General features: G+C 46.6%; 4 protein-coding genes across 4 annotated transcripts; 1 reads left to right on the forward strand and 3 right to left on the reverse strand.

Moving 5' to 3' along the window:
- Positions 1-3,453: 3,453 nt before the first annotated feature.
- Positions 3,454-4,003, forward strand: PtA15_10A70 (uncharacterized protein; the record flags this gene model as incomplete). The annotated part of the gene is made up of 3 exons (XM_053160914.1): positions 3,454-3,712; positions 3,815-3,882; positions 3,959-4,003. The coding sequence occupies 3 exons, from the start codon at positions 3,454-3,456 to the stop codon at positions 4,001-4,003; spliced, it is 372 nt and encodes a 123-aa protein (XP_053024206.1).
- Positions 4,004-6,137: 2,134 nt separating this feature from the next.
- PtA15_10A71 (uncharacterized protein) lies at positions 6,138-6,661 on the reverse strand (the record flags this gene model as incomplete). Its single annotated transcript, XM_053160925.1, has 2 exons — positions 6,138-6,573; positions 6,648-6,661. The coding sequence occupies 2 exons, from the start codon at positions 6,659-6,661 to the stop codon at positions 6,138-6,140; spliced, it is 450 nt and encodes a 149-aa protein (XP_053024207.1).
- Positions 6,662-16,029: 9,368 nt separating this feature from the next.
- Positions 16,030-16,236, reverse strand: PtA15_10A72 (uncharacterized protein; the record flags this gene model as incomplete). The annotated part of the gene is made up of 1 exon (XM_053160936.1): positions 16,030-16,236. The coding sequence occupies one exon, from the start codon at positions 16,234-16,236 to the stop codon at positions 16,030-16,032; it is 207 nt and encodes a 68-aa protein (XP_053024208.1).
- Positions 16,237-17,081: 845 nt separating this feature from the next.
- Positions 17,082-19,112, reverse strand: PtA15_10A73 (uncharacterized protein; the record flags this gene model as incomplete). The annotated part of the gene is made up of 1 exon (XM_053160945.1): positions 17,082-19,112. The coding sequence occupies one exon, from the start codon at positions 19,110-19,112 to the stop codon at positions 17,082-17,084; it is 2,031 nt and encodes a 676-aa protein (XP_053024209.1).
- Positions 19,113-19,670: the final 558 nt, after the last annotated feature.

Raw genomic sequence — 19,670 nt, forward strand, 5'->3', positions numbered from 1 at the left:
TTCGCCTGTATCACAATCTGTCTCTTCATCTTCAGAATATTGTGTATCTTCGTTAAACCTAGGTCGAATCATGTAATTATCAGCAGATTTCAATATTGCAACAGAGATAAAAATTTATACCTTTGGATCTGATTCTGTGGGTCCTCTGGATCTGAGTCCTCGTCGGAGTCAGAGTTGCATTCTGCATCTTGGCAGTTGATGTTTTTCTGCGCGTTGTGGCTTCCGAAAGGTCGTAGAATTACTTGAACGATCAGGTTCAAGATATGGGCAAAGCATTGAACCCATTGCGCCTCGCCTGTGAATCAAGGCCATCTGAAAGTCGCAATCTGCTGGATCATTTTCTGGTTGTTTGTGGCGTTGTCTGTTACAATGCCACAAATCTGAGAGAGCAATAATTAAAAAAGATCCAAAAATGGTCCCGAGCAAAAGTGAAACTGAAATTTTTACCTTATTCTGCACTTGGAATTTCTCGACAATCACTCGGACTGTTTCCGCCAAATACACACCGGTGTGTCTTTCCTTCAACCTGAAGAAGTCAAGGGGCATTGCCTCTAACTCAAAAACATTACCTTCGTGCTGAATCAATCGGTATATAACCGTTCCTAAAATATCGTAGCCGTTGGGCGACTGCCAGGCATCAAGTCCCAAATACATCGCTCCCTTATGATCCTAGCTCAAAAATAACCTCAGAAAACGAAATGGTTAATTTGAAATCAAGAGCAAAAAAAAACAAACCTCAAGTGATTTGATGTACGAGTCCTGAACGGCGGTATGTAGGATGTTTATGTCACGTGAAACTGCCTTGCGTGTGGGCAGATTTTTCAAGACTGTCGGGTGCAGAATGCCGCGATGCGCCTGTTCACCAAGAGCCGAAAAAGGGCGAGCTGCTTCGGCGCACCAGATTGCACATAGCTGGGCCACCTTTTTACATTAAAATTTCAGTAGACTGAATTGAAAAATTAAGCAAATCACACTTACCTCAGGTGGATCAATATCGCCGGTTCCGGATACCCCCAGCGCGGCAAGATTCTTAGTTTGGTTGACCTGTTGTTGTTTCTTGAGGCAATTTGCAACGTGCTTTGAGAGATTTGTTGGAGAAGTGTCATACGTAGGGCGGTGAATCCTGGTGCCACAGCTTGAAATTTAAAAACAAGAAATGATTGGTAGTCAATCAAAAAAAAAAAAGAAAAAAAGTGACAGGAAAATGACTCACGCTTTGCATGGAAATGCAATCATCTTCCGCCCATTTTTGTCTAGTTGGTCGGAAAGCTGGGGGCTGTCGTAATACAAATAGCTGGAGCTGAGTTGATTCTGATGCAATTTCCGCGCCTTTGCTAAAAGGTGCCAATTTTTTTCAGTAATTGCATGTAGGAAGACAGAATTTCAGAAACACTTACCCAGCTCTTGTTCATCAGAAACATCTCCAGAAGACAATGTTGCTTGAGTGCTTCCAGGATTGGTGCTGCAAAGTTCAGTGGGGGCTGCTTGTTTGTTGCTTTCGTCGGATTCGGAATCGTCCACTAAATCGTCAACTGTTTTAGTTTTCTTTTTTTGATGGCGAGGATGTGTGCTGAGGACGCGAGATTCACTCGATTCCGGGGATCGAGGTGAGGGGTGAGATTGCTTCTTGCTTCTCGCCATGACGAGGTGAGGTGTTTCAATCGGGCGAGGCTGTGAGCAGAGGTCCCAATGGATTGGGGTGGTGGCGGGCTTGCTTTTCCCCCGTGCTGAGACCGGAAAATTTCCGTAGGAGGCAAGACGCGCAGCTAGCTGTATTCCCCAGTGAGCTGGGCGGGTATCTGGCGGGTACCTGGACGGGTACCTGCCCATTTTTTGGGGGTAAAACCAGACACCCGCACCCGCACCTGGCACCCGCTGGCGGGTACCTGTGCACCTCGACAGGTACCTGCCCACGGGTGCCTAGTACCCGTCAATGGGTACTAGGGGCCAGCTCTATAACCCATGCTGTGGTTTTGTCCAACAATGTGCTGGACAATGATTCCGATGGGACCTCAAGCTGACTTGATGTCCAATTTTGACGGCGGCTCTTTTCTCAACACTCCTAGGAGTAAACGGGTGGTGGTTTTATGTGTATGATTTCCATGATCAATTCTTCTGGTGTAGGGACCGCAATTGGATGTGTATAGGGATTACTCCGTCTACTTGGGACGAGTTTCAATTGAAAATTTTCTTCAGACAACATCTTTCTTGTTGCATTCTTGACTCGGGAAAAGTTTGTATGCGCAGCATGAGTAGGATTTAGATTGGCAATTTCCCTTTGTGTTGCAAGTTGGCAGCACTTGAGTTTGAAAAATTTTTGTGCTCTCAAGTTGAGGGTGGGCTGGGAGCTACAAGGTTATTTGCTTTGGTGAATTTCTGCAGCTACGCTGGGAGTACCGTGGCGTAGTGGCCTTGGACTCTGGTATTTAAATTCAGACAGTGTAGTTATTCTTTACACATTTGTTTAAACAGTACAGTAGCTCTTTTGTTACAAATTGAGGATTGTTAGAGTAGTTCCTTTTTTGTTACAAACTCAGTTGTGAGGATTTGTCAAGAAATGTTTGAGTAAGAACTGTTGTATCATTTGTTATAAAGACTCCAGTGTCTTTAGTCTTGGTTGGTTTTGTCTTCATGGGGTTTATCATGTTTTCATTTTTTATTTACTCTTGTTTGACAAATTTGATACTTATACTTTTGGACTCTACAAACAAATTGAGAGCTCAATATCCTCCATTGCTGAGGAAATTCCAGGTACTCTTTGCATCTTTACATTGGGCAGACAGGGGCGCGCGGCGGGGTGGTGGCCTGGAGTGGGTGACTTTTATTTTGGTCCCTGTGAGTGCAGCGGCGTAGCCGCCTTGGACTCTAGTATGTGTAATTATAAGTAATAGCAGTAATAATGTCTCTTTCTTATGTAATGATATTTCTTGTTTGCTTTTGATATTATGTCATGGTGGTTCTGACATAGTAGCCAGCTGACAGCAAACAACATTTTTTCCATTTTCATCTTTGTCAGGTACAAGTTGACTTGATTCTAACCTCTTCATCGACCCAGCTGGAACTTCATGTCCAGCTTTTCCTCAGTATTGCTATCTAACTTGAATTTTTGCCCTGTATCCTGGTTTGTACGTTTCTCTGACAGCATTCAAGATCATTCAGAAATGAATCAGAATGTTGCTTCAACAAAAGAGCGCGGCTACACAGTATTATGTTGTGTATTTACAGCTGGTCAACATCAGCGAAGAAAGATTTCAACTCTGGAACTGGTAGCAGTCAAGTGGTCGAAAAAATCACGCTGCCCTGATAGGGTAGACCTACGCCGAGGGCTTGTGCTATTGTATGTATATTGTACTATTGTATGTATATAGAGACTTGAAGCGTACCCATGGGCACTTTTTGCTTTTAACAGGAATTGCCTGCAGATCTCCCTAGCCTGATTCTTGCGATCCGATTATGACTTGGCGGCGGCGCGGATTCTTCTGCTTGAAGGTAGCTGCTTGTTCCTTCAAATTAGCGATTGCCAATACTCCTGAAGACGAATTAGCGGCAACTTTATGGAACGATACCCATGAGCTATTCGAATACAATTTCGAAGACTTCGGTTTCGATTTTTTAGATTTGCCCTCACCGGCTCCAACTCACAAACGCAAGTTGATTGATGACGAGTCTTATTTTGTCCCAAACCGACGTTCACATAACTGCGACCAGGATGGTGAGATACTCCAGTAGGCAAGCCGCATGACGTGAAATTCCCGGCAATTGACATTTGGGCTAATTTTGCAGGCTTAAATTTGGTTGCAAATACCTTACTTAGTCACCCTAGAGAACCAGATAATGAATCCACGCACAGTTGTATCTCAAGCCGTGAATCTAGCGAAAAAGGTAACAGATCACCCCCCTTCAGAATCAGACCCTCACACAACCTGGAATTGGCTGCTGAAAAGTGTTTGATTTATAGAAATCTACTCAGGGACACGTCGCACTGCCAAGTCACAACGAGTAGACCAAATTGATAAGAGTGCCAAGGTTGATCAAAATAACAAACTGAATACGGAAGAAGCCCAGGTGCCTGAATTTATAGAGGAATCCGAGAAGGATTCTGAGAGAGCTTTTACCACAGAAAATGTCAATGATAGAGCAACAGATAATCATAATCATGAAGGCAAAATGAGGAAAAATTTGCAGCTTGCCCTTGGGCCGGATGTTCTGAAACTGATCACTAGCCGCGCAAAAAGAGCCCTTTCCAGGCAGGCTTCGGAGGATGCAGAAGCAAGCAAACAGCTTCAAATTTGCCTGGCTGAGAAATTCAAGAACGTGGAGCAGCTGTTTGAATCTTCGTGCGCCATGGCATCTTCGCGACAAATCGAAGGTTTACCTGTGTTGGTTGGGGCACTGAAAGAATCTCCTGATGATGATCACCATCAAAATACCTGGATCAGGCTCATTGAATATGATTTGCTGAACAAGTGGGGGAGAGTTAGGAGGAAGCAGCATCATGAGTACAAAATTGGAAAAATTCGGGCGGGCTTGAACTCTATTCACAATCTGGTCAGTTTAAATGGTCTCGATGATGAAATCCTTGGAAAATCAGAAAATCACCATAAAGAGTGCCTTGAGTGGTTTGAAGGTCTCTTATTCAAAAATACAGACGGGCATTTTCCTCTCCTAGGCGAGGTCCAAGTCAGCTCTTTAGAAAACATCTCAAAAGAATCATTCAGCCATGCTCAGATCTATTTGGCAAGAGTTACGACTGATTCAAGCATAGTTGAGCAGGAAAAGGCCCGTGTAATAGCTTTAAACTTGTTGGAATTTTGGTATGAAGAAGAATTCAGAAAAATAAATAAATTCAAACTTTCTAAGGAAAGATATTTTCAGTTGATCTCTCAAGCAGTCAGGCCATACAACCGCTTCCTGCTTCCTGATTTTGCTTTGCCCCTTCACTCAGTAGATGAATTGAATTAGTTGCCTTCAATTTTAATAATCAGCTATGTTTTTTTTTTTTTGCAAAATTCAGAAAAACGACATCTAAAAGAAAATATCTTCCATGTTTCGAATAATCTACTAGAGGCCAAGGCGGCTGCGCCGCTGCAGGGCATACAGACAGGGGCCACACAACAAATTTAACATTCATTAAGGTCTTACAAGGCCTCTGCTGTGGCCGCAAGGCCCGCAGGCGACCCCAAGTTTATCAGCCTCCATAAAATGGCCCGTAGCAAACAAAACCCCGGGCACTGCTTAAAAAGTCCCTAAATTGACTACAGGGTCAAAACAATAGAGCGCTAGGAGAGAGTTCCAGGGATAAATTTCAGCTCAACACAGGATTTCATATTATGTAAAGATGAGGCTTGGGAGCCTTGCTAGCCACGGTCAACCCTAAACAAAGATCAAGGCTCTTTGAAAGGGAGTATGTAGCAAAGTTTTGATCAATCAATCAGTAATTAGTGATCAACTATTGAACACTTGCAAACCGTCAAAGGGTTGTCATTGATGTGCTCTCGAATCTCATACCAATACAACCAGATATAACCTAGCATAACATCCAATCATCAATCAGGAAAGGCCATGGATAGTCTGTAATCCAATCTCACAACAAAAAACTAACATTCACTGCTATCTCTCCTCTGTTTCAGTTTGTTCCATCTAGAGCCCCAAGCCCAATGGCCCACCAATTATTGGCCAAGCATGGGTCTCAGTGCCATCAACAGTAAGATTTGACCAAGGTGCCCATCTCTTTGCACCGCCCCATCTCTATCACACCGTCATCAAGGGGGAAATGGTGATTCAGTATGTTCACTACACCAAGAGGTTTCTCCAAATCAAAGCTTCTTCAAAAGCTAAAATATATGCTATGGGAAGGCTCACTGACCACCTTTACTGGCCATATTTCAGGATATTTCCCCAAGGTATTTGGAATGTTTTTTTTTTTTTTTCAAAAACATGTTAGTTTCTCTAATACTGGCTGACATTTTCTTTCTCTCTTTGTGACTGGGAATGCTTGTAATTTGAATGAACAGCTCTGACAAAAAAAGAAGAGGATATTTTCAACTTTGTTTACTTTGCAGAAATATTACATTCAACAGTGGAACCATCATATAATTTGTGAAACCCAAATGATGCCTTTGCATACCAAAAGTACATCAATAAAATCCGCTGTTTCCAGGGAGACACGCACATGCCCACTTGAAACACTCCTTGGCGCGCAATAAGCACTCTTTCCCGCGGATCCCCATCTCCACCGTCCGGGCCCCGTACATCTCCCAGAGTCTGTCAAGGCTAGGACTGGTCGCGGAGCCGGCGACCACTGGGCGTGTCCGGGACGACGGCCCCGGCTTCTCCTTGCCCCGCTGCTGCTTTTGCGGGGCTCGGTCTGGGTCGCCGAGTCGGAGCCCGAGTGGTGGGAGCGGCGGGCGAGGAAGCCGGGCCGCTTGAGGTGCCATTGCTGGAGGTCGTATTGTGCACGCAGTGCGCGCAACCTTGCGGGTGATATTAGCCGCCGGGAAGTTCCAGGGACATAGAGCAGCGACGACACCGATGGGCTGTTTGATGACGAGATTTCTGACGGCAGGGGTAGAGCTGGGGACGATGATCCCGTCGGTCCGAAGAGCCTCCTCGACGAACCAGTCCACAAAGCTTGCCGCACAGTTCACCTCGCCCAGCGCATCCTTCCAGCTCTTCCTGCTCTCCCTGTGACGGAGAGTCTCCGTCACAATCAGCGGGCCCAGGTCTTCGGCATTCGAAAAGATCAGCTGGTTAAACTTGCGGAGATAACTCTGGCGGACAGCCGGCGTGCTGTGCCGATAGCTCGAAAGCGCCCGGCTGGGCCCAGATCTTTCAAGTTCTTGTTATTGAGGCATAGGCCGGGCATCCTCTCATGCGCCGTGCTGCGGAGTTAGACCAACTGAGTTCAAACCTAGTTGATGAGACTGTGAAACCTAATGGTAGACTTAGTATTTCAACCGTTACTCCCATCAGTTGTTTTCCTTTATCTTCATTATTGTTTCCAACATCAATCAACTCACTCAAACATCTCTCACTTGGTCTTAGGTATGCTCTCCTTCATTCTACTCACTTTGTCGTGGTCTCACATCTTCACTGTCTTTCATCTCAGGTGTGCCTCCACCTCTCTGAGCTTTTCATCAGTGTGTTCGTGTTACTCACAGCCTCTGCGCTGCTTCAGGTTTGTATAGTTGTTTTCCTTCATCTTCATCATTGTTTCCAACATCAATCAACTCACTCAAACATCTCTCACTCGGTCTTAGGTGTGCCTCCACCTCTCTGAGCTTTTCATCAGCGTGTTCGTGTTACTCACAGCCTCTGCGCTGCTTCAGGTGTGCCTCCACCTATCTGAGCTTTTCATCAGCGTGTTTGTGTTACTCACAGCCTCTGCGCTGCTTCAGTTGCACTCCCCTTTGTCGTGCATTAGGTTATGAGCCCGCGCTCCATTTAGCTCTTGCCAAATCATAACGCCAATCATGTCTGACAACAAGTCATTTCCAATCCTCAACGACACCAACTGGGATGCCTGGAAGCTCAAAATCCGCGGCTACTGCATGCAGCACAAGCTGGCCAAATACCTCAAGGGCTGTGCTATTCCGGGCTGATCATCTCGATAAAGAAGAACAGGTCGCTGGTATCCTCCACCAATCCATTGGAAAAATCAATCACCAATGGTTTGTCACACCGCAGAATGAGAAGAAACCAAACCTCATCTGGGCTCTACTCGTGGGGTACTACAAATCCCATTCGGCCCAGAACCAGTCGGTTGTCTACCTCGACTTCTGCACCTTTCCATACAGGGGCAGCGTGTCCACCTTCATTGACAATCTCAACGCCGGTCTGAGCCGAGTGGCTTCGGTTGGTCTCATCATTGGCCAACCAGAAAAAGCCAATCTCAAAAAGTCTCTGCTCTGCAAAATCATCCTCAAAAAACTACCTGAAGACTACAAGCATCTCAAGGCAAGTTTGTTCAATCAACGTCCAATCACCCTTGACTTGATCAAAACAGCTCTTGAAAACAAACGCACCGGGTCATTATTGGTCTCTCACCACACCACCTTGATTGGGGCAGCTCCGGTTATCAAACAAGAGTCGGCGATGTCGGCCACCACCACACCTCTATTCTGTGCCCCCGGGACTCACAACCCGGCGACTAAGCACTTGGCAGCCGATTGCAAGGCTCTCAAGAAGAAGAAGCCAACTTCTAAAGCAGCAACCTCTAAACAATCAGTCAGCGGCGACGACGACGCCGCTGATACCTCCTCAATCAGCACCACGAGCAGTGGACTTCTCTGCATTCGCAAGGCTCTATCTGCGGTTCAGACCGACAACATCTGTTTTCTCAACAGTGGCACCAGCCACCACATGTTCAGCAATAAGAAGCGCTTCACCAACTACTGCAGCAGGTCGACTCAGATTTCACTTGCAGACAGTAACCACCTTGAATCAATAGGAGAAGGCTACGTGCAAATCATCGCCAACAACGGCACAGAGAATCCCAAAATGAATATTCATCATGCTTGTTAGCATGAACTTTACGTGTTTAGGTGCCAAACACATAACATATAGGCACCTAAACACATAACCTCCAACAGCCTCGGACCCGCTAATCCCCACCCATGCGGATGGCCAATTGGATTAGCCTATTCCAATCATAATCCGAGCTAGTTAGCCCAGGCTAATCTATCCACGGATGCGGATGCTCTCAGGGGTGTATATCTTCTGCCCACTGTGCATAAGGAAAAAACTGTTAGGGCCGATGTAAAGCTCAAAATTGTTCCTGAGAACCTTTTGCTGAGTGCGGAAAGGGATGAATGAGGTTACCTCTGCCTTTCCTGGGTCACTAGACACTAAAACAAGCCCCCCAATCTACGATTGGAAGGTTTATGTAGTGATAGTGGAGGTGTATCAAAAGATAGCCTACTTTGAGCAGGTGGCTTAAGGGTTATGGTAATGTAGCTGATGTGTAAGTGTGGTAATGAGGTTGTAAATTATATGTAAGGGTGTAAAACCACAATATAGAGTGGGCTAATACTGTAGAGTGAGCAAGTATTGTACTGTTATGGGGTAAGCTGAGTGCAAGTAGTTTGCTGAGAGAAATTACAACTGGGGGGGAGGAGAGCCTCCTTAAATAGAAAAGAGTGAGACATTTTAGCTCCAGGGGAATAAGAGAATGTGGGGTTTTAGCTGCCCTGAAGACTACAATGAGGTATTTTGGCTGGGGGTTGACAGGTCACATGAGGTCATGATGTCATATGAGGGAATTGAGCTAGTGAGAAATAGGAGGTGAGATATTTTAGCTGGCCTGGCCTGTCAACTGATGTCATCTGCAAGCTGCATGAGGGGTTTTTGCTATCTTGACACCTGCATGATGTCATCTGTCAACTGTCAGACTGCAGCTCCTATTACACTAGTCTGCATGCACCTGCATAAGACTGCATAAGCCTGCATCAAGTGTGCATAACACTGCATGACACTGCATGACATGTGCATAGCACAATGTAATCGGTGCAGCTGATGAGGTAAAGTATATGTAAAGGGTAGAAAAACTGTCAGGGTGGTACATGTAACTGATTACATGTCCTGGGTAAGTGTGGTTCATGTAACGGATTACATGACCTGAGTATGGTATTTTGTGTGTATGTAACTGAATGATAATGTCTTGAAGGGATTGTATCTTCTGATCCAGAGGGGTGTAAGGTGCGTTGTCCATGGTGTCCTGTGTAGTTTTGGCCGTAGAATCCAGTGGTGTAGCCGTATGGGTTGATTTGAGAGTGTACATATGAGAAAAAAGGAAATTTTGAAATGGGCTAGATGGGTAACCATAAAGCATACCACACCGATGTTGCTAAACCAGCCGCAGTCTTCTTGGAGGGCCAGTTTGATTGACACGGTTTTCTTAGGCCAAACGGACTTCAGGACAACTGTGTTGTACTTGTTGCTTGATATTGTGTAGGTTGGCATTGTTAAGGTTTGATGGGGTGGGCAATGCAATGTGGAAAGTGACTCAATGTTATTATGGCCAAGGTGTAGCAAGGTGGGACAAAGATGGAGATGAAAAAAAGTAATAACGGGAAAAGCAAGGTGGGAGTTCGGACATGGGAAAAGAGGATGAACATTAATGAAACAACAACAACGGTCCCAAGAGGTGCTCAGACCCAGTGTGGGTGGCATAACTAGGCCAACAGATACATGTTAGAAGGCAGACAGATTAGCTATGTACAGTCATGCATGTATAGTCTGATGGCCAGAGATGGGGTGTACGCGCCCTCTATAAAAAATGCAAGATGAAGGGGTGGGCGCATTGTCAGCCATTGGCTAGTCCTGAAAGCGCCAATACTGACACGGCGCGCACACCTGGGGACTTGTGTGCGCATAATGCCGCCCAGGGCACAGCACGCATCCAGGACAACGCGTGCGCGCGCCAGCGCTACTGAGCGGAGGATTCAACCGCGTGTGAACACCTGCCATTAAGCCTCATACTTGGCTGGGTAACCATCACAATTCACTGGTTGTCATGCTTGAGTGAGCATAATCCATGCAAATGTTCCACGTGTGGATTGAATTCAAGAAAGAATACCGTGAGTACATGGATTCTACGAGTTGCCATTCTCTTAGGCTATAAAGGGCCTGGGACCTCCGCCCCACTGGAGGTCCAGCAGATTATTTTTGGATTACGAAGCCCGTCACCCTTGTTTTAAAACTACTGGGGCTTTTCATCTAGCTACATCTAACTTCTTCTCATACCTTCAAAGACCCTTCTTCTTTGCCTTCGTCACCTCCGCCTCCACCATCACCTCCGCCGTTACCCGCTATCCTTTCTTTCTGCTTCTTTCTGCTTGCTACCGTACCCGGTAAGCTAGAGCTCCTTTATACAAACCTTCTCAGGTTCAGGTACGACTCAGCTCTACCAGCCCCTCCACAGGAGGCGCGGCTTTCTTCTCCCGCACCGCGGTTGAGTTGAGCGTGTTTTTCTCTTCAGGAACTCACATCTTGTTCATTTCTATTCAGGGCTTCACCGCTTTAGAGACACACCCTGACATTTGGGGGCCTCATCGGGAAAAAGTTTTCCCAGACCCAACAAGCGTCTATAAACTGACACTCTGTTTTGTTTCTCCTAGTTTTCTTTGACAGAAAACTTGGTGGTGCAGTTTTTCTTCACCACGGTTCCATTTAAATTACTTGCTTAGTGTCACCAGTAAGCCGTACGTCCTGCAGTGTTGGCCCGTCAAACTTCTCTTCTTAATTTTTTCCAGTCCAAACATAGTGGTAACCCAGTGATTTCCAATCACTTAAGCAGGAGCTCTGCACCCCCTGGTAAAAACAACCACTCAGCTCCAGCCGGCTCCGGAGATATTCAAGTGAATAACGGTGTGGGTGATCTATTTGATTGACTGTTCCACCCTACAGGTGCCACCACTCGCAACACTACTAGACCTTCAACTGCCCTGTTATCCAATTTCTTCTGTTTCTCCGGAGCCACCAAGACATACGCGTGCATTCAAGTTGTGGTTTGTCACCAAAGAAGAATTTGTATGGGGTCCCTAACACGGTTTGGAATGCAATTGAGTGTCCAAGCCTCCCACAAGAAAGCATACCCCCAGAATTCTTTCCCTAGTTTGCTATTGTAGAGAATTCTGCATCCCTTGTCGGAAACAGTCCTGTTGTACCTCTCAGCCGCCCTGTTTTGAAAGTGATGATACAGTAGCTAACGTTATGGAGCTCCGCTTGGTGCTAGGCCGGCAGCAGCGCTGGGAGGGGAATGGTGTCGAGTGACTGCCCTCACGGATGGTCCGGTAGATAAGCCGTAGAGATTCAAATGGATAGCGTTGTGGAAGTGGTTTTGAAGTTTTTTTGCTGGGGTTTGGATCCTCGGCGGTGGTTGTGTTGGTTTGGGAAAAAGGATTATGGAAAGGGACTCTGGGGATTCTTGGGACTCAGATTCAGAAAAAGATCAATAATTTTGATAACCCCTGACTTGGATCAGAACAGGATGCTATGGCCTCCCATCCTCCAAGTTTGCCCGGAACTTGGATTCCAGGAGGCCTGTCACAAGCATGTCATCATCTCCTCACGCGCCATGCCCGCGCACACACAACAGACAACAGAGAAAAAGAAAGAAAAAGACAACACAAAGAAGGAAAAAGGAAGAGAAATAGAACCAAGAGCTGAAAACATGAACCAATAAGAACCATAAGAAATGAGAAAGGAACCAGGAGAAATGGAAATAAGCATGACTGAAAAAGACAAGGAAGAAACAAAAACCAGAAAAAGACAACAACTAGGAATAAACCCACAGACAGGTCTGTGTTAGGACCAAGAAAGAGAAGATGAGGCAGGAAAAAGGAAGGGGAGATGAGAGGGCTTGGGAAGATGAGTCTTGAGGCTTGAGTCTTGATCTTGAGGGCTGATCTTGAAGATTGAACCTGAAGCTGACTGGACCAATTTGGCAAGTATCAACTGCTTTGGTTGTTTCCCGTTTTTTGTACGCATGGTTCACTTGTCTGGGACCACTGGGAACTCTCAAATCAGGTTGGATTGGCTTCACGTAGGGTATGCTGTAAAAGTTGTATGTGACCAAGCAAGGGGGAAAGTTTTGTTGACCGTTGGGACGTTGCAACATTGTGCAGGGGGCAAGGTTGTTCTTCCGGCTTGATGGAAAGTTTTTGGCCATGTGGCCAAGCTGCTTGCAAATGTAGCAGGTTGGCGGTTTGCTAAATGCCAACACAGAGACACTTTCATTATCTTCAGTTCCTGAAACGGGTCCAGGAACAGGTCCCAAAGCGGCTCCTGAAACGTTATATCAGTTCTGACTAGCTAGATTCAATGCCATTGCAGATGGCTCTGATTGTCCTGTTTCCGTTGCTAGCCGGTGTTCAGTGCAGGCTGCCTCGCAAAACCTGAGAATATCTCCGGACATCAGTAATTCAGACTCATGGGTTTCCATGAAAAGGTCAACCTTCTGGTTAACAACCTTTCCAATTTGGTCACAAAGGTTTCCTTGGAAAAGGAAGCCTATGATTGTGTCTCAAGTCAGCTCAACACCTTGTTCATGGAAAGTTCTTGCACACTGGTTGACTGCCGCAATTGCTTTGGCGCAGCTATTATAGTCGCTGAGAGATATTTTCTTCATGTCTTCCCAAGTTTGGAGCTGCTTTGTACAATTGATGATGCAAAACTTTGATTGGAGGTGTTTGTACACTTCTGCTGACAACTGGAATTTCACCAAGTTGTAGGTACAGCCATGTTAGAAAAGCTTGCCGGCTCGTGTGGCTGAAACGATTTCAGCGTTTCAGCCACAGGCCTGTACAGCTTCACTGTACAGGCAGACAAAACCCGTTCGTGCAGCCGGTTTTGCTTGACATGGGTGCCGGGCCGGGCGAGGGGCGAGGGAGGCAGGGGCGGCGAAGGGCCGGATGATGGATTGAAGTAAAATTGCTCCAGGAATCCAATGGTGGGGCCCTCAAGGCCCCAAAGTGGAAAAAAAAAAGAAACTAGGTTTTTTCTTCCAATGGCATTCCTGACATACAGGAGCCATACAGGCTTTGAGGCTGGAATCAGCAGCCCAAAAGCAAGCTTTTCTAACATGGCTGTAAGGTCAGGGTGAACCAAAGAATGGATGATACCACGTCCAATGGACTCATAGTATGGGTCCACAATTGCATCTTCAGGTGGGGTGAAGAACCATTGATCATGGAACCGTTCAAAAGAAGTCAAGCAAATACCCTTGTGAAAAATTAATTTCAACCCCAATTGAAGTATTGATTTGCGTTTGAAGATCCCTGCAGGTGAAAATGTTCAATGGTTAAGCCTAAGGGATGGTAGACAAATGTAAATTTGGGCAAAAATGGGGGAATGAATCCAAAGGACCTGGGACTGGCACCACCCCAAGATTCCATATTCTTCCCTCATGGTTTTTAAAAAGTTGTCTTTATCAATCTTGATTCTACTTAGGGATGGCACAAAGGTACCTGTTTGCGGCTACCTGGAACCTGTGGGCGGTTACCACCCGCACTGACAGGTACCTGCAGACAGGTAGCGGGTGTGGGTGCGGGTTTCCAGTCTGAGTGAAATTTGAGGCAGGTGCTGTCAGTTACCTGCGGTCAAAATGCCTCCCATACAGGCTAGGGATGGCCCTGGGTAATAGCTGGCGGGTACCTGGCGCGGGGCGCCTGTAGGCAGGTACCTGTCTGTTGTTGCAGGTACCCACCGGCGGGTGTGAATTTCAAGCATGAGTGAAATTGTTTGGGGGGGGGGGGGGTACCTGTACCTGCAAAATTTAACCGGGTGCCACATGCCATCCCTAATTCTACTGTGACTGTAAACCTTCTAAAAGTAATGGTGACATGGCAGAAAACCCATGATTTTTGAGACAATTGTCAGGGCACTATAGTCTATTAGAGGAACTATAGTGCCAGAGGCACTATTCAGGAGTACCGGGGGACTCTTAATAGTGCCAGAGGCACTATTCAGGAGTACCAGGGGACTCCTCATAGTGCCAGAGGCACTATTCAGGAGTACCGGGGGACTCTTCATAGTGCCAGAGGCACTATTCAGGAGTACTGGGGGAATCTTCATAGTGCCAGAGGCACTATTCAGGAGTACTGGGGGACTCTTCATAGTGCCAGAGGCACTATTCAGGAGTACCAGGGGACTCCTCATAGTGCCAGAGGCACTATTCAGGAGTACCAGGGGACTCCTCATAGTGCCAGAGGCACTATTCAGGAGTACCAGGGGACTCCTCATAGTGCCAGAGGCACTATTCAGGAGTACCAGGGGACTCCTCATAGTGCCAGAGGCACTATTCAGGAGTACCAGGGGACTCCTCATAGTGCCAGAGGCACTATTCAGGAGTACCAGGGGACTCTTGCACTATCCAGTAAACAAATATGCAAAAACAAAAAAATAAAAACATGCTTATATATCAACCAATTTTGTTAACTCAGGGAAAACAAAATGCTGTGTGTTGCATGCTGCTTCTGGAGGAGGCATATGCACAAACTCTGAGAACCTCAGGGTTAACCAAATGATGTGTGTAGAGGGTCAGGATTTATACTGCTTCTGCCAGAGGCAAAAGCTCAAACCTGACAATCTGGTTGGTGTGACCAATTCCGCCCAATACAGTGAAGGACTTCCCTTTGGTTTTGGGACGCCAGAAAAATGATATTTTATATTCTCAAGCAGCTCCTCTGACCAAAAATATAAAATAGAAATAGAAAAAACAAAATACACAGCTTTCTCCAGTGGCAGGAAGTCCTCCAGTTGGTGACCTGAAGCAGAGTAGTCCAGTTGCTGACCCAGCCTCTTGACCTCAACAACCAGACTTTCTATTCACCTTTCTCTGCCAAGGTCTTTGCAGAAGAAAAAGATTTTACAAGATCTCTTGTTGACATGAAAGCCATCCATCTCAATGCTGAAAATCTCTCTCATCAGAAAAAAAACTTGAGCCAGTAGTGCTCAAGGACGTTAGGGTGTTGTTGCAGTAGAAGATGCAAAAATTGCCTGGATGCCACTGTTGAATTCAAATGAGGAGGTGTAATATTTGGTCCCAATTGCTTGACTTCTATGACCTCAGATTAAAATAAGGCATATAAGGCTATTTACATCTATTTACAAATAGTGTCTTGATATATAGACGGCAGTTACAGATAGTGTCTCAATATTTCTGTTGGCGCAAATAAAAATGATCAGGAGTTGAATCAGAATGTTGAGAACCTTTTTTATTTATTTTCAAAATTTGGATCATTGGAGTGTGAGAGGAAAAGCGGTTCAATCGGTTTGCATGGTAGAGCCTCCAGAAACATTTGATTCTCCATGATTACCTTTCAGGCCCGAGTTCCCCACCTCAACAGTGTTTTTACCCTGACTTGCAGCATTTGATTGGTCCGGATTCTTGTAACCACATACCGTTTATCGATAGAGTGAAATAAGGAAGTCTTGATGATTGATCGGGTCTTTCATTTCAAGGTGACGGTGTTTGATGGGCAGGATTCCATCTAAGTATTCTTCATTATAGCAATCACGTGGAAGTTTTTAAGGGGCATCCATCGGTTTTTTGGCTTTGGTCGACTCGAGCTTAGCACCACCTCGGCGGAGTAGATTGTACCCATTAGACCAACTTCTTGGATTCTTTGGAAGTAGGATCGCTACCTCGTCCAACTGATGTAAAACTTTGGTGAAAATTTCGTACCGGAGGGCAATTTGGGTTGTTGTCTTCATGATCGGAAACACATCGAACATCTTTGAAAAGGATGGTAAAGTTGTTGTTTTTTGGAAAGATTTCCTTCGCTACCTTGTAGTTACCTTTGCTCAGCAACCTATTAAAATAAGTGTAAGTAGTTGAATATGCTATTGAAGTTCGAAAAGTAGACCCTCAAGTGGTAAAAGTCGGAGAGCGTGGCGTCGGTTTTGCCCAGCGGAAAGGGAAGGGGACGTCGAGGCAATAGTAAACTGCAGTGAGGAACCCGCGGGGTTTGGAGAATTTGCACCGACCGGGGTCCTCGGGCCATAATGAATGTAATTCAACAAATAACAACACCTTAAAAAACACCGTTTTTCTGCGAAAAAACGCAGCTTGACAACCCAGCGATGTTGAAGCTGCTGCGCAAACCTGTAGCATGGCTGCTGTGTAGCAAGACAATCAGTACCATGAAGACCATTGATTGCCTTGATCCAGTACAATATGAATACTGGGATTCACAATTGTAAAATTGTAAACTTGTGAAACAAGCATTAAAATCAAGGATATAAAACTGCCAAGAAAGGAAAAGAGGTAAGAGATGAGCAACTCCAACAGTCGCAATCACTCATGACAATCACAAAAACAAAACAACAAATGTGGTCCGTAACAGAGAGAGATAATGAAAAACAGGAATGAATTCAACAAAATAAAAGTTACCAGGAGAAATGATTGTCTTTGATTGAGCTTATGATGGTTCTCAGGTTCGTCTGGGAACAAGACTTCCATCACAAATACCACGTTGGCGATGTCGCATTAATGCATCTCCTCGGGCAAAACCTTTGCCACTGGGTAGAGAAGACAAGTCAGTCGTGGAATGGTGTTTGAGAGTTTTCAGATGAAAAGCCTACCAAATACAGTTGAAGGGTTTGCTCTTTGCGTGGATCTTCTCATGGCGACGGAGGTCATGTTGACGCACAAAGGCGGCGTTACTGGGGGAAAGGAGAAATAAGAGAATAATCAGGATGTGAGGATACTCATTAAGCAATGCATGAATAGTGTACGAGATGGTGTACCAGTTAGTGACAGAACATATGAACGGTTTGTCCTCAAGATGGGTTTGGATATGGCTCTCAATGGCCGTCTTGCGGGGGAACGAGCGGCCACAGCCGTGGAGCTTACAGACGTAGCGCTTTGCAATTGACCCATCTGCGGACTCGGCGGGGTAGCAGATGGTGTCGTAAAGGCACTTGAGGATATCCTTGGGTATCCCACTGGCCTCTCTGGACGGGTTCAACCCGATGACGTTTGCTCCCGGTGGGGGGTGCTGGACGAGTGTCGACTTCGACTTTGGCCCCGGCTTGAGCCGCGAGCCTACGAGCGGGGCACGCTTGATGAGGGAACTCAATCCGCCAGCCTGGTAGGGGTTAACGTTTTCGTTGGCCGAGTTGGAGCTCGTGGCGGAACAGCGTCTCTTGTAGGCAGGGTACTCCTCCGAGTCTGTATGCTGCGAGAGACCTCGTTTGCCCTGCTCAGAACGGTTGAGATGCTCTGAGTTGTTGAGTGACATTGGCACGCTGTGGGGCTCAGCCATCGACACGGAGTCAATACTTGCAGGACCTTGTCCGAATCGGCCACAGAAGCCCGGCCCGGATATCAGATGTCCAAAGGTGGAAGCGTGGTCGAATGGTGAATTGGAAGTATTTGAAGATAATTGAGGCCGACGGGTAAAGTAATCCGTCTGGCCATCCAAGGCACTAGTGTAGCTGGCAGGGCTATTGACAAACTGATTGACACTGCTCTCATATTGACCATAGGACATCTGAGGAATTGCCCCGGTAGCAGGAAGGTAGCCCAATCCGTAGGTGAGGTCAATGTTTGTGGGGGAAAGAAGGGCATTCGATTGGATGGGTGGCTGAAGGGAAATCCTTCCTTGGTTGACGTTGAAGTCCATGGCGGGGTTTTCCTTGAGGGGAAGATGAGAACAATGTGTTGGGAAGCTCATTCCCGTAGGAGTAGGTACCGCCGAGAACGTCGCAGAGGACGGCGTCGGAAGGCCCCCGAAGTAGCTCACACCCGGGTCAGATTGGGGCGCATTGATACTGGTGTGTAGCCAGTTAACGATGCTCGGAGGCGTGGGCGCCAGGTGGGAGGCATGGTTGGAATGTTGAGGCTCAAAGTAGAACGAGGGGGCCGATGGCGAGACGTAAGAAGCGGATGAATCCGAATAAGGAGTTAACGGATTGAGGCAATTCGGAGAGAGTCGGTCGGTGGCGTTGAAAGCTGACATATTCGTATTAACAGTCAGGTTGAGCTTGTTCTTCGTGCTCCAGTCGTGGGAGGAGGTGGCTGGGGGCGGATGATCCATAGAAGCACTAGCTCTCATGTGTTGCGATTCTTGTGGTAGCGACGAATTGGGTGATGGAGCACTCTCAGTCGACAGAGCGGTGGAACACGCCCCGGACCAGTCCTTGATGGCTTGAGATTGGAGGTAAGCATCAGGAGCTCTTTGTGCAAGCACATTGAGGGATGTCTGGACATCTAATTGAGGAGTTTCATCAAGCGTTTGCACTTGATGGCCACCTGTTCCCAATGTGATTAGTGGTGTAGATTTTGGGTAGGGGAGCATCTGAGTCGGCAATGGCGCATCTACTTCAATGGCTGGAAGGCCGTAGGCCAACAAATCCAGTATCAAGTAATCTTGGTACAAGACTTGGTTATCCAAGTATAGGCTGGAGTGTATGCTTCCAGCTGGGCTTCGTCCTTGACTTCCAAAGTCTGAATCAAGGAAGGTGTCAGCGCTCATGCTATGCTCAAATGGATCCGTTGAATCCAGGCTAAGTAGCGACGTTGGCGGGCTCGAGTTGTTCTGGAAGTCATCCTGCTTGGATGTATCCGACATATAGCACGATGGAGATGTGGCAGAAGCGGTCGTCATATTGAAGGACGTTAGGAGGGTTTTGTGAGAGCCGGGCTGCCTCGATGTAGATGTTCGCAGGTGAGGAGAAGGCTGGAGGATGGGTTGTTTTTGGACGAAGGACGGATGACAGATAGACAGAAGGAGAATTGTAGGGACAGAACTGGAATGATGGTGAAGCAATTTTTCAAGGATGATGATAGAAAAGTGGGAACGATGCAAAAAGTTGGGGCACCCCAGGAGGAGCTTCTCAGTATTTATATCCAGGGCATGAGGCCCCAGACGAGTGATTGGGCCGTCTTGTCCGCTGCCTGATACCGATTTCGATTGAGCCTGAAAACTCAGGTGCAACCGGAGTACCTGGCCGGTCGGCTGCCGAATGTAGGACGGCGAGTCATTCAGTCCCTCAGGTCCGCTTCCCTCCCCCGGGGTTCCTGGAATTCCATTCCAAAAATAAATAATAGTTTCCTTTGGACCAGCGGGTATGTATGCGCACCCCTGTAGACTGGAAACGACCGTATGTGTATACACATTCTACATACATGTGTACATATATGCACATAGGGGAGGGACTGTTGC

This window comes from Puccinia triticina, chromosome 10A, assembly GCF_026914185.1.
Source record: "Puccinia triticina chromosome 10A, complete sequence".
Classification (NCBI taxonomy): domain Eukaryota; kingdom Fungi; phylum Basidiomycota; class Pucciniomycetes; order Pucciniales; family Pucciniaceae; genus Puccinia; species Puccinia triticina.